The 14,050-nt window shown below is 41.0% G+C and overlaps 1 protein-coding gene across 2 annotated transcripts in view; it reads right to left on the bottom strand.

Moving 5' to 3' along the window:
- Positions 1-13,768, bottom strand: part of LOC148097293 (immunoglobulin lambda-1 light chain-like) — a 30,496-nt gene extending 16,728 nt beyond the window's left edge. For both annotated transcript variants that reach the window (XM_087832292.1, XM_087832291.1), the window contains exons 1-2: positions 13,726-13,768; positions 13,315-13,633 (exon numbers count right to left, since the gene is read on the bottom strand). In XM_087832292.1, coding sequence (XP_087688418.1) covers positions 13,315-13,633; positions 13,726-13,768 — 362 coding nt within the window. The remainder of the gene's footprint in view (positions 1-13,314; positions 13,634-13,725) is intronic.
- Between the last annotated feature and the right edge of the window lie 282 nt (positions 13,769-14,050).

The raw sequence follows: 14,050 nt of genomic DNA, 5'->3' as shown, positions 1-14,050 counted from the left end.
TGTAGCCTCAGAGATGTTCAGGTTCTGTTTCCAGCAGTTTTGTGTGATGAGCAGTTCAGATGATCGGATACCAGAAATTCACCTTTAGAAATTCTAGCAGAGACACCAGAGGGATCAAGCAGCTGCCCAAACAATGGATTTACAAATTCAACATGGATTTGGCTCCATCTCTGCTCATTATCATCATCATCATCATCATCTTTGCTGTGTTGGATTATAATTCTAAAGGTTTGGACTCCCATCATTTTCCTGGTGGATTGCAGCTTCTCCCAACACTGAGAAGATCTGTGGATTGTTTCCATTAGCATAAAACACTGAGATGAAACAAAATTCAGCGCTAGATCAGCTCATTCTCTCCTCCAACCTCTCTGGTTCCAGGTGTTGCAGGTATGAATCCTTCTGATGGTTCAGTCTGAGAAGAACTGAAGTCAGAACAGTTTTTAAATGTTTTCTGGCACAAAAACACAACCTGACATCCAAGGTAAAATACTGTGATTTAGAAGTAGAATTACAGAGAGGAGTGGTGATATCACGGCCACTGAACTGTGATTAAATAAATGTTTTAAAGAACAAACAGTGTGCTCTGTAGAGCTGTTTGATAGCCAGAATACACAGAAGTCCTGCTCTCACACTGACAGCAGTGATGGACACGTACAGCTTCATGATGGCTGCCAAACACACAAAGAACACGACAGGATCAACAACCTGTTAAACAGTTTTACCAGTTTTTATACAAAATGTCATCTCTGTCATTCTAACTGTAAGCGATCATTAGCTAGATTAGCCACACTGTATCAGAGGGTTGTTGCTAGTTAGCGATGCTGCACACCTGTTACTCCCCTAGTCTTTATGCTTCAATGATTCCACAGGTCTCATTTTTTCTTATCCTGTTTTAGACAGAGATGACATCAGCAGCAGACTCCACAGAGACCCAGAGTTACTGTTAGTATCTGAATTATATGGATTTAAACAGTTTTAGATTCAGTTCACACAGAGCGCTCTACAGCCTGGTAACATGGAAAGTTAAATGAAATAAAGCACACTGACAAAAGGTTTCATAGAAGTGTAATTTGTTCTTTTCATTTAATAACAGGGTCCGGAGTCCACATTATTATCAACAGCTACATTCACCCTGGGGAACAACAAGTGAAGGTGACCACGAGGACCAAGCTGGGTTTCCTGGGTCCAGAGGTTTGAGAAATGTCCTCCCTTTCATTTATCACAGCTTCTGTTGACCCACGGAGGAAGACTCCTGATGTGTCATTTCAGAAACATCAGGAACTGAAGGTCACCACAGGGATCAAGCAGAACTCGCAATCTTCACCAGCAGCTTCCTCAGAGGGAAATCTTCAGACCTCTAATGTAGAGGCTAAGCCTACGCTTGAAGCCACTGAGGTGGTCGTTAACAGGGGGTGACGCGATGTCACTGGTAAGCATGAATTAAGTAAACAGTCCAATAAATCCAGCAGTACTTATCTTGTCCTTTTTGGTCTTTATTCCATATCAACTTAACAAAACATCACAAACTGTTTGCCATCTTACAATTAATGACACACCTGACGCCGATTACGTGCGTCTACCTTAAATACCTTTACATAATCAAAACAGAAAAAGGTGACCTCTAGCGACCACATAAGGTATTAACCCAAGAATGGCTCCTACACCCCGGCCCCTAATTGCAATGGCTATCAGACATGGCAATTTTAATCACAAAGAAAATAAGGAGCCACTAATACAGTCTACTTTAGACATATACATTGAAATAAATAAACATAAGTAATAGAGCACTTAAACACACTTTTAGATTACAGTCTCATGTAACAAGCAAAGTTTAGTTACAGGTCTTTCCAGAATATTAGTCTTTGTTTTTAAACGTACAGATCGTACAAGTCCATTTTTGTCACGAACCGTTTCCAGAACCCTTCCAAGTGGCCAGGAACCACGTGGTGCAGAAGAATTAGTGATGTGCGGATCTATGCTGAAATATTGATTCCTCTGATACCAATCATTTATGTTCTAGAATTGATTCTCACATTAAAATATCGATATTTTAGTAAATTAGGGTAAATTGTAGTTTATCATATCAGTTTATCATCAGGAACACAGTGGAAAGAAACTATAACATTCGGATTGTCTACATTCAAAGGAACTAGTTCCTCTTCCGCCTTTCATAGTCATTTGCGAAATAGGCTGTCTCGCAGCCCCTTGGCGTGCGCACTCACAACAATGGCTGAGCGTAATTGGAGTCATGTGCGAACCTATTTTACCTCCACAAAAACTGAGACGTGGTTTGCGATACATTTGGCAAAAACGCGAGGTGTTGTGGCCACACTAGGGAGACATTCAAAAAGGCTGTTGGGGGGGGGGGATAAATACATTTTATAGTGTTTATTTATCGAATGAAATACGTTAAATGTCCTGAAACAGCGGGGGTGTCTAAATTCAGAGGCTGCTTCCACCTGAAGACCCGGCCTTCGTGGTCGAGAAAGCTGGGTATACGTCACGAACTCCCTCAGTGGAGTGAAACTCTGCCGTCTGCTCCTTGCTATCTAAAATATAACCGGGCGCTGGCGTAAACTCTCGACCGTCTCACACTTCTGTTTAATCAGTTTTCTGTTTGACGTTTATTCAGCTGTGTGAAAACCCGGAGGACCCCTCCCGAGGGATTAATAAAGTTAAATTTAATATAATCTAATAACTTTAATCTCAGCCAAACTGATTTACTCACGAACAAATAAAACACTGAAAAAGCCAAACAATAACATTTTTAGGTTATCTAAGTGACTTATATATCATGTTTAACCCGAGTAGCGAAAGACAGCGGGGGTTTGAAGACGATGTGTCGGTCGGCTCAGATATTTGAAGTTTACACGGCTACATTCGCACCTGAAAATATGTTAAAAGTTTTTTTGCGACCCAGAAAGAGAAATAAGAGTAATATTAAAACTAAGCAGCTGCCGTCATTGTTGGAAACAAGTACTCTGATGTCCTGTAATCATTATGATGTTATAATTTGAGATACAATAAATAAAATAAGTTTTTGTACAAAGTATCGGTATCGGATCAGTATCGGATCAGTATCGGATCAGTATCGTCGATACCACCCTGAATATTACTTGGTATTGGATCGGAAAGGAAATCAGTGGTATCGCACATCACTAAGAAGAATCCATTATAATGACTACATCTCCAGGTTTTAGATTCTTCTTCTTTTGGTTCCATTTTTGTCTCTCCTGTAACAAAGGCAAGTATTCGCGTATTCATCGTTTCCAAAAAAGATCTGAGATGTACTGAGCCTGTTTCCATCTTCTCTTCAGAAACATATGCTGAGGGTCAAATAGTCCGGGTGGTAAAGATGGTTTTTCTTTCATCAGGAGGATGTGATTTGGTGTAAGTGGCTCTAGGTCTTTTGGATCATCAGAAAGCTTTGTGATGGGTCTGTCATTTAAAATTGCTTCAATTTCACATAGAACCGTATTTAATCCATCGTCGTCCAACTGTTGCTGCTGAAGAACGGATCTCAGAATCTTTCTGATCATACGAATTATCCGTTCCCAAATTCCACCATGATGTGATGCTCCAGGCGGATTAAAACTCCATCTTATTCCAATGTGTCGCAAAGCATTCGCTATTTGGTTATGTTTCAGCGATTCAAGAGCCTCCCTTAACTCTGTCTGCTCCAACAAAGTTGGTTCCATTGTCCGATTGGATGTGAGCGACTTGACCTCTTCGACTCACAAAACGGCGCAAAGCATTAATGCAGGCATCTGTGCTTAGAGAGCTAGCCACTTCCAAGTGCACTGCTCGGCTGGCTAAACAGGTGAAAATAACTCCATAACGTTTAGCTGTACCTCGTCCTCTTTTCACTTCAATAGGTCCGAAGTAATCAACTCCGACGTTGGTGAGTGGTGGGTTATCTGGCAAGATTCTTTCTTTGGGTAAATCTGCCATCTTTTGCTCCAAGGCTTTTCCATAATATTTTCTGCAAAAATTACATTCTGCGATAACCTTCCTTACAGCTGAGTTGGCCTTTGTGATCCAGTATTTTCTCCTTAGTGTGGATAAGGTGTGGTTACGACCGCTATGGCCAAGCTGTTGATGAATGTGCTTTAGGATGAGACTTGCTACATGTTGATCTTTTGCAAGAACAAGGGGACGCTTCATTTCTTCTGGTAAGGAGCCCTTTGTCAGTCGTCCACCAACTCTTAAGAGGCCTTCATCGTCAAGATAAGGATCTAATCTATAAATTGAGCTGTGTCTGCTCACAGAACCTTTCCCACTTGACAACGCAGCAATCTCCTCTCCAAATCTTTGTTGCTGGCAAAATCTAATAATGGCAAGCTCAGCTTCCAGAAGATCCTTTGAAGATAGTCTATACAGTTGTGTTTTCTTTACTTTCTCCTTTGTAGTACCTTTACAAATTGGGCTATCTGAGTTAGGTTGCGGTCTTTTTTTCTTATCTCTCATTGAACGAAGGATTGCCTTCAGTCTAAGGAACCAAGCAACAGCAACCTTGAGCCTTCTCCAGTCTGAGAAGTACACCATCAATTGACATGTAGCATCAAGCAAGTCTTTTACTTGAGTAAGATTTACTGTGGCCTCAACTTTGATTTCAGGGTCCTCTGGTTCTAAGGAGCATTCCATTAGATTGGTTGGCCAATCACTTTCTGGCTTCTGCAGAAAGCTTGGTCCTTCGATCCAGCGGCTGCTATGAACAATGTTCCCAGCCTTGAGCCCTCTTGTAGCATCATCTGCTGGATTTTCCTTTGAGCTTACATATCTCCATTGTGATTGTTTAGTTGCAGTTGTAATGAATGAGACTCTGTTTGCCACAAAGATAAGGAATCGTTTATCCTCATTCATTATATATTTGAGTACAGATGTACTATCTGTCCAAAATACAGATTGCTCGAGTTTCATTCTCAACTGAGCCCTTAACATGAGATCCACTCAGACGGCAACTACAGCAGCTGTTAGTTCCAGACGTGGAATAGTGACTGGTTTTAGAGGTGTTACTCTTGCCTTGCCCATCAAGAATGCTACGTGGATGGATTTCCTATTGTCTTGCATGCGCAGATATGAGACAGTTCCATATCCAGATTCACCAGCATCTGAAAAATGGTGTAGCTGTGCATGTGAGAGAGGTCCAAACTCTCTTGGTTGTATACACCTTTTAACCTTGAAATGGGAAAGCATTTGCAAATCACTGAGCCAACTTTTCCACTTTTGCAACATGGTTTGGGGTATTGGTTCATCCCATCCCAGTTTCCTTTTGCAAAGCTCCTGCTGCATTCCTTTGGCAGGCAGCAGGACTGGTGCAAGAAATCCCAATGGATCGTAAATAGAACTTGATATTGATAACATTCCACGCCTAGTACAGGATTTTTGAGGAACATCCAGTTTGAAGTTGAATGTATCCATTTCCACACACCACTGCAAGCCCAGAGCTCTTTCTACCAGAAGTTTGTCTCTGTCAAGATTTAATTCTTTCAAGTCTTTAGCCCTTTGCTCCTCTGAGATACTTTGCAACAGGGTGCGATTGTTACTGACCCACTTGGTCAGTGTAAATCCTCCCCTTTGACAGAGTGCTGAAAGATCTTTGACCAAATCAACAGCATCTGAGGTGGAGGCCACACTCTAAACAGTCGTCCACATAGAAGTTCTCTTTCAGCGTTTCACATACCTTGTCTAGGAATTCCGTTTTATTGTCCTCAGCCGTTTTTCTCAAAGCGAAACTGGTGCAGCTCGGGGAAGATACTGCACCGAACAGATGAACAGTCATGCGAAACTCAATTATGTCCTTGCTCAGATCTCCATCTGGCCACCACAAAAAATGCAGAAAGTCTCTGTCCTCTTTGGCAACTTTAACTTGATAAAACATTGCCTTTATGTCACCCATGAATGCGACTGGATTCTGTCAAAATCTAAGCAAAACCCCAAGCAATGTGCTTGTGAGATTAGGACCTTGTAAGAGCTGCTTGTTTAATGATGTCCCCTGGAATGATGCCCCACAGTCAAATACAATTCTTATAGATCATTTTCTGGGATGGTAAACTGCGTGATGAGGAATGTACCACTTCTTTCCATTTTCGCAAGACAGCTGCTGTGAAGGTATTTGCTCTGCATATCCATTACTTATCATCTCGTCCATAAAGTTTTTATATTCTTTATGCAACTGTTCATTGTTGAGAAGTTTTCGTTGTAGACTTTGCGATCTTTGTTTAACTAAGGAGTAATTGTTTGGCATCTTTATGTTATCCCTTTTAAAAGGTAACTTCAAACAGTAGTGTCCATCTTCCATTGTTGCAGATTTTTCCATGATCTTCATGAACTTAAGGTCCTCCCTTGACAAACCCTTTTCCTCTGTAACCTTTTCATTAAAGTCATAGTTATATTGACTTTTCAACATTTCCTCCAGCTTACAAACAGATATCCTATTTACAACTGTTGGTGGGTGCTCGCTGTCCAAGTTGCTTTTACCATCTTCCATGGGCCCATTTATGACCCAACCCAATGCTGTTCTTATAGCATATGGGCCATTCCCCTGGCTGTGAATGACCTCCCATGGTTCCAATAACTTGGGAGCGTTGCATCCAATCAACAAGTCCACATTAGCCATTATGTGGGGAATTTGAACCTTAGACAGATATGGCCACCTGATCAGATCTTCTTCCTTTACAAAGTTATTCGTGGTGACAGGCATCCTTTCCTGTGTTAGGATTTCTGGAAGTTCATAGAAGGCATTGCTGCCTAAACCAGAGACTTCAAGACCAGTAAGTGAGTGGGCAGAGACTACCTTTTCTTGACCCATCGTTTGTAACAGGAAGTGAGTTCTTTTGCCCACAAGATTTAGCTTTTGCATGAGGTGCTCTGAACAGAAGCTAGCTGAACTGCCAGGATCTAAAAAAGCATATGTCTGTATGACATGACTACCTTTAACAGACTTTATTTGAACTGGCAGAATGGAAAGCAAACCGCTGTCTCTTCCGGCCCCTGTATGACCACAGGTTTTCATAGGTGTTACATTCTTTGAAGAGAAGGGCTTTCCATAGCATTCAGGGCTTAAACCATTGTTATCAATATGGAGGACAGTTGGATGACCTTTGCCACACGTCCTACATACCCAACACTTAGCACAGTCCTTGCTTATGTGCCCAGCACCTAATCAACCAAAACACAGCCCTTTCTCCTTTAGAAAAAGCATTTTGTCTCTGTGCTTCTTCCGCTGAAACTGTTGACACTCCTCCAGTGTGTGCCGTTGAGTACAGCAGACACAAGGTGGCTTTACTGTAAAGTCATGGCTTGTTGTGATAATCAGCCTTTCCGTGCTGTAGGTTTTATTCATGTTCATGGGTGTGACTGTAGCAGCAAAGCTGTTCCCTTTAATTTGTTTGATTGGTTGTGACTTCAGTCTGTTGTCAACCTTTGAGACAGGGATTGTTGACGTTACATTCTGAATGTCCCCAAATAAAGGATCCGAAAGAATTTTTACCTTTTCAATTGTGGAGATGGAAAATTATTTTACTGTTACTATTCATAATCATTATTATTACTGTTGCATCACTTATGATTTATTATCACTTATGAGGTATCATCATTTGATTAGAGCATTTATTGAAACTGTTGATGTTACATTAAAGTTTGTATTTCAGGTATGAGCTGAATTACATAATAATCTTTCATTGCAGGTGCAGCTGTAATCATGTTATACACATATTGCATTTTTGTGCTAATTACAGAGTTGAAGCTCGGTCAAGTTAATTATTGGTCTGAAGCTTCGGCCGACGCGATGTTCGACCGATCTTTTGAGTAAAGTGACCCACAGCTAATGAAAGACTGCATACATGCTTACAATTTACCACATATTATATAGGAATATAATAAAGGCCTGTGTGCCCTCATGTTGCACTGGAGTCTGCCTGGTAACACATGACTCAAACGGAGTCAGGCAGTATGCTTCTGAAATGTCTTTGTTTGTCGAGTAAAGTCATGCACTGAGGTCAGGACACACACAGGGTGCCTGCACACACACATAAATAGTATTTAGATAGATACTGGTTCGCTCGCAACTGCAAGTTGTACCTGCATACGTGACAGTTTAATTCCACAGATAAGTGAAGTGAAATAACAGGAAGCATCTGGCGATAGTGAAGGAACAAAGGAAGGAAATGCTCTTTTTTAGAATATGTCCTAGGATCTCTGGAAACTTACTGGAACTTATGCTTGTTGATTATCTGCTAGTGACGCACTATTTTCGTATATATATGACACCCCATGTATTGTTCGAAGAAGATCGATGCTGTTTGAGATCGTGCTCGGCTTCCCATATGTACAACATATGTGTTTTAATAAAATCACTGTTTGACGCACTATGGACCTCCAGTCGTATGTCTCCACCTCAAATCAAGAATCAGGACACAATGTAAGCAGTTGCAATTTTATATTCATTTCCAAAGTGTTCTTTGAGCAGTTGCTTTGCTTGTATATAGCCTTGTCCTGCAGCCATATGTTGACAACTGCGTACCAGCTCTCTCGGCTGTCCTGTTGTAAACTGCTCCAAATAATACAAGCAGTCCCTCATATTGGCCTTTTCTTCCACTCCTTGTACAAATGCATTAATGAAAGAGATGTACTGAAGAGGATCCCCATCAAATACAGGTATTTTCCTGGATGGTAATGAGGATGAACGCTGATGCTGAACGCTGATGCTGAACAAGGTTTGCAGTTATTTCATTTTGTCTTTGTAAAATGGTACAAATGTCCTCCGACTGTCTTTCTCCCGCTGTAGGAATCAGCCTGGGCGGTGGAGGATCCACATTGTGAAATTGCGTTGTGATGACCGTTTGAGCTTGTGGCTAACTTTCCATTTCCGTTCCTGGCAGGATCCTTGCAGATATGTTGCTTTCAGTCTGTACTATTTGCATTGCAGGTTTATCTTCATTGACTGGTGTACCGGGCTTGACTGCGGCTGAAGCAGTTGTTTTCCTGCTTTCCCTTTCATAATTTGAATTCATAGCATTGGACGATATATTAGATATACTTTGAACTTCAGCAGCTTGGAGAACAGCTAACTTTGCAGAAGAGGCAGAAAGCAATGCTTCAAGCTCAAGCTGTTCCCGTTTCCTCCTTAGCTTTAGTTCTTGCTCCTCCAAAGCATGCTTCTCCTTTAGGACTGCCATACGAGCGAGTAATACTGCCTTTTCTGCCTTTGCTTTGATTTTGGCAGAAGAAGTTGTGCTCACTTTACCACTAGATGAGCTTTTAGTGACTGAGGATTTACCAACAACATTTGAAACACTGTCCTCTGGCTTAACACCATCATCAACACCCTGATCACCCTTTAAATGTAAATGTTCGCAACCTGATAACCATTCTTTCACTTCATAAGTGAACTCATCATAATGCATTGTTTTTGCTTTAAACCATGTCTCATGCTTTTCTTTTTCATCATCTGGTAACAAACACATCAATGAACCATGAACTGTTTTTGCTTCATTACACAAACCAACAAAATCATTGAACGATGCTTGAACCATAGAAGTTTCATTTTTTCCCATTGAGACCCTTATACTCTCCATTAAATTATTAGCTTTATTTAATTTAGCTTTTCTATCACGTTGCAGCTTTATTTGTGTCCATAGTTCAAATGTTCCAAAACTCAAATATTTACCAAGTATTGAGGGTTTATGCGCACATACGAAAGTTTGTTTATAAATCAGAGTTATTATGTTTGACCACCAATGCATTGGAATTACGTCTTCTTAAATAAGTGTGCACACTTTTATAAATGGCCATTTATTAGTAGCGTTACTCATACCTTGCGTTGGGCGCCGTACTGATTCCGATGAAGAAGTCCTCTCCAACATCCACGGAAAAGTCGCCAAGAATTCCACGTCGCCAGCTGACAGACCGATAGTCCAGCTGTCCGCACCTCGCAAACCTTCCAGGGTAACTTTTTCCAAACGGCATTCAGCTCTCCGCGGCGATCGATCACTCAGACTTTAATTGTCCTGTTCGCGCCGAGTTCCCAAAACACCGCGGTGCAGTTGGCACAAACTTTTTCCCAAAGAAAAGCAAGTTTGTGACTCTGATGTAGAGGCTAAGCCTACGCTTGAAGCCACTGAGGTGGTCGTTAACAGGGGGTGACGCGATGTCACTGGTAAGCATGAATTAAGTAAACAGTCCAATAAATCCAGCAGTATGTATCTTGTCCTTTTTGGTCTCTATTCCATATCAACTTAACAAAACAGCACAACGGTCACAAACTGTTTGCCATCTTACAATTAATGACACACCTGACGCCGATTACGTGCATCTACCTTAAATACCTTTACATAATCAAAACAGAAAAAGGTGACCTCTAGCGACCACATAAGGTATTAACCCAAGAATGGCTCCTACATCCACTAGACGCCCAAAATAGAAGATGGACAAATCTGCATTTCATGAGCAGTGTGATAGAGACCTTTACTTTGTGTGATGTTAGAAGTTTTCACATCATCCTCAGATGAAGCACAGAGACTCTGGACTTTTACATAATGATGTTATATTCAGTCCTGTAGAAAGTTACATATTTAAAATATATATTATCCTTTCTGGTTACTCTGGTATGAAGGACTCTGAATGACTTCATGGTAAAAAACACAATATTGGCAAAACACAGTGTGTGTGAATTCCAGATTAAAGTTTTTAGTTCAACATACAAGTGACGACCTTTGACCTTCATCAGGTTTTATTTAATTGTATCAGAGAAAATCTCACTTTATGCAGCTGACTACATACAGTGTTTAAAACAGAAGCTGTGCAGGTCTGAGATCAGCAACTTTCTGAAACACCAAACTGAGTTTGAAACGCTGTTATCTGTTAAACGATAATGCTGTTAAACTGGGTGACGCTGCACCCAGTTTAACAAGCTGTCGGGTCGCTCATGTTTTCTACAGTCATTAGTTTGAATGTGATTGGAGTTTAATCACCTGCCTTTTGACTGTTAGGAGGACGGAGCCAGAGGAAGAGGGTTTTAATGTGATTGGTCACGTTGATGGACAGTTACACATAAGCGCTGTTTTAAACTGTATTTGTTTACAATTCAGTTTTTTGAATTAACCATCAACAGTTACTGTTTGCTGTGAGCCATGGAAACACTGACAGCTGTCACTGGATTACTTTAATGCTGAAGAAATCTTAAAAATTTAGGCTTCATAGACAAGTTCTGAAGCCTCAGCGCTCCTGTTCCATTACTCTCTTGTACAATATCACCTTTTATGATTAAAAACAATTATCATGACGAGCAGCACCCATCATTCCTAATGAAATACAAAAATAGTTTTCATACTCAAATGAGTGAACTTCATTTTATAAACTGTGAGCAAATATAAGAGATGCATATGTTGTTGCCAGAAGGCCACTCAGTAAACATCACATCTGTTCACATCTGGCTGTAGAGCTCCACCCACTGTGGGTTCAGGCTCCACTGTAATAGTTCATGTGATAATATTACAGGTTCTCTGAACAGGCAGGTTGTGGAGTGGACAGGAGAGAAGGATGTGACAGGCTGTCCTTTCACAACACAACGAGACAACAGTGAGTGGCTCGTCTGTCTGATCTGAACTAGTGTCTTATAAAACAGTGAAGGCTGTTGCTGCTATTCTCTGTAAATCTAAAGGGTCTAATAACTATGTTACACACCATCCTTGTAGCTGCCGTGTGCGAAGTGAGTTTTTTTGTTTTTTTTCTCCTTTGTAGTTATCTCTGTGCAGCTAACCTTGGAGGAAACACTGAGGACACCAGAAACACTAGAAGAAATAATAAAATCAAAACAGGAACCAAAACTAAATAAAAACACCAGAATTATAAACTCAGCACATCAGAAAAACAAACAAAACAAACAGGCTAACGGCCGTCATATCATAAATGTGTGTTCAGTCTCCTGTAAATGGACAGACTCTGTTTTGAAAAGTGCAAATCAGTCCCAGAACAAAGGAGCTTCTGAAGATGCTGAAACAGGGACAAGGTAAAAGTTTACTACACAACGTGGCATGAAGAAGAACACTAATGTGGTTGTAGTGCAGAAAACATCAGGTCATCAGTGAGGAAGTGGACAAACAGAGAAAAAATGCACTTTAAAGAAAGCAAAGTTAAGTTTATTTATTATGTATTTATGGAGAGAAGCAAAATTAAACAAAGAGTCCTAAAAACCTGATTCAGTTCCAGCATTTCTGTCAGGAGGACTGGAACAAAATCCCAGAAACTTCCTGTGATTAAATGACTAAGATTCAATTTGAGGAAATGTGAAGTTACGAGAGTTCAAACTAGGGATGCACCGATACCGATACTGGTATCGGGTATCGGGGCCGATACAGTAAAATGTGTGTGTACTCATACTCGTAAAAGTTAACCGATACCATGAACCGATACCAACTTATTTCATTAATCAGAGGGTGGCTTGTCATTTCTGTTGTAGTTTTTTAGATTGGCCACTAGGGGGACATCCCGCGCTAAACAGGCACAGGGTTAGAAGAGTCAGACTGGCAGCTCCAGATAAAAAAAGAGAAACTGGAGGCTGCTGTAGCTAGGCCAAATACTTTCGTTATTTTGTTTGTTTGTTTACAATATGGACACTCTGCACTCTGTGTGTGTGTGTGTGTGTGTGTGGTAGAAGTATCGGTTTTTGTACACTGTATCGGCAAGTACTCAGATCCAAGTATCGGTATTGTATCGGTTTGAAAAAATTGGTATCGGTGCATCCCTAGTTCAAACTCCTGACCTCAGCGAAAGTGTTTTACATGATCAGTTTTTGTTAAATCTGTGTGTTTAGTCGAGCCGCTGCTAGAAGGACAAAATCCTGACCTGACATCAGTCCAAGTGTCTGGTTAAATGTACTGAAAGGTGTTAAACAACAAGTGCTGCTGGAAGAGTTTTCATGAAGAGAACATTAACACTGTGAATGAGGGATGGACTTTGATTCAGTTTGACACAATCTGTTTTTCTTTCACTTTGAATAAATGTTTTTGTGGGACTGAGGATACATTTGTTTCCATTTGGAAGTTTGATGTCATCTGTTCCTCTTGTTTCTGTCTTAAAACAGGATGAAAAATCTGTTTAAACAGAAATAAATAGAATTGAATTTCTGACAGCAGTAAATAAAAATCGTCCCTGAGCTCAGTATGTTTGTGACTCTGAGATGGAGGTGAAACATGTGAAGCTGGGCTGTGGTTTACTGCTCTCTTCCTGTCACAGACACTGTTTGACATCTGTTCATCTGTTGGTTTTTGTTCAGGCAGCAGGGATCATTTCTCACTGTGGGGATCTCTATACAAACAGGAGCAGTAGTAGGTGGCTGAATGATCGAGTTTAACGTTTTTGATGTTTAGTTTACAGCCGTTCTGTTCATTCTCAGCTGAGAAATCATCTTTCAGAGGATGATTGTAAGGTTTGTTAAGAGTGCAACGACGACCACTCTTTGTTGTATATCCAATCACTCTGAATGTTTCTTTTTCTTTCTTCTGGTACCAGTATACTTCACTGTAGTAACACTTATTAATCCCTCCACAGCTGAAGGAGACACTTTCTCCAACTCTGCTGGTCAATGTTAAATCGTCCTGAATCAGCTGTTCTGCTGCCATGGTAACCAGTGCTGTAGAGACACAGACAGATAGATGAAGGTTAGTGTGACAGTGTTTGTTACAGGTTGACTTTGTTGGCTCCTGATTGGCTGGAAACACTCACCTGAACACAGACAGCACAGAGCAGCAGCTGGGAGGAAAAGCATTTTGTGCAGTGGTGTTTCCTCTGGTGAACCTGGGGAGAAGTGGCGCTCTGATGCAGCTGAGGCCAAACAAGGACGAGCTGCGAGATCAGACGAGGGCCACGTGGTTTCTAACAGGTCCTCAAAGCTCCCATCAGCCCCTGCGGCCCACAGATAAGACTGCTGCTGCTGATTGACAGCTCAGCTGAAGCTGCTGTGGTTTCATCGTCTTCATTTCAATCTGACAGCAGATCCAAAAATCTGGGTCACATGATGCACAAACACTCAGAAACATTCATGTTGCTG

This window comes from Neolamprologus brichardi, chromosome 18 (assembly GCF_056152115.1).
Source record: "Neolamprologus brichardi isolate AB-2024 chromosome 18, ASM5615211v1, whole genome shotgun sequence".
Taxonomy (NCBI): Eukaryota; Metazoa; Chordata; class Actinopteri; order Cichliformes; family Cichlidae; genus Neolamprologus; species Neolamprologus brichardi.
This window is presented reverse-complemented; position numbering and strand designations above follow the sequence as displayed.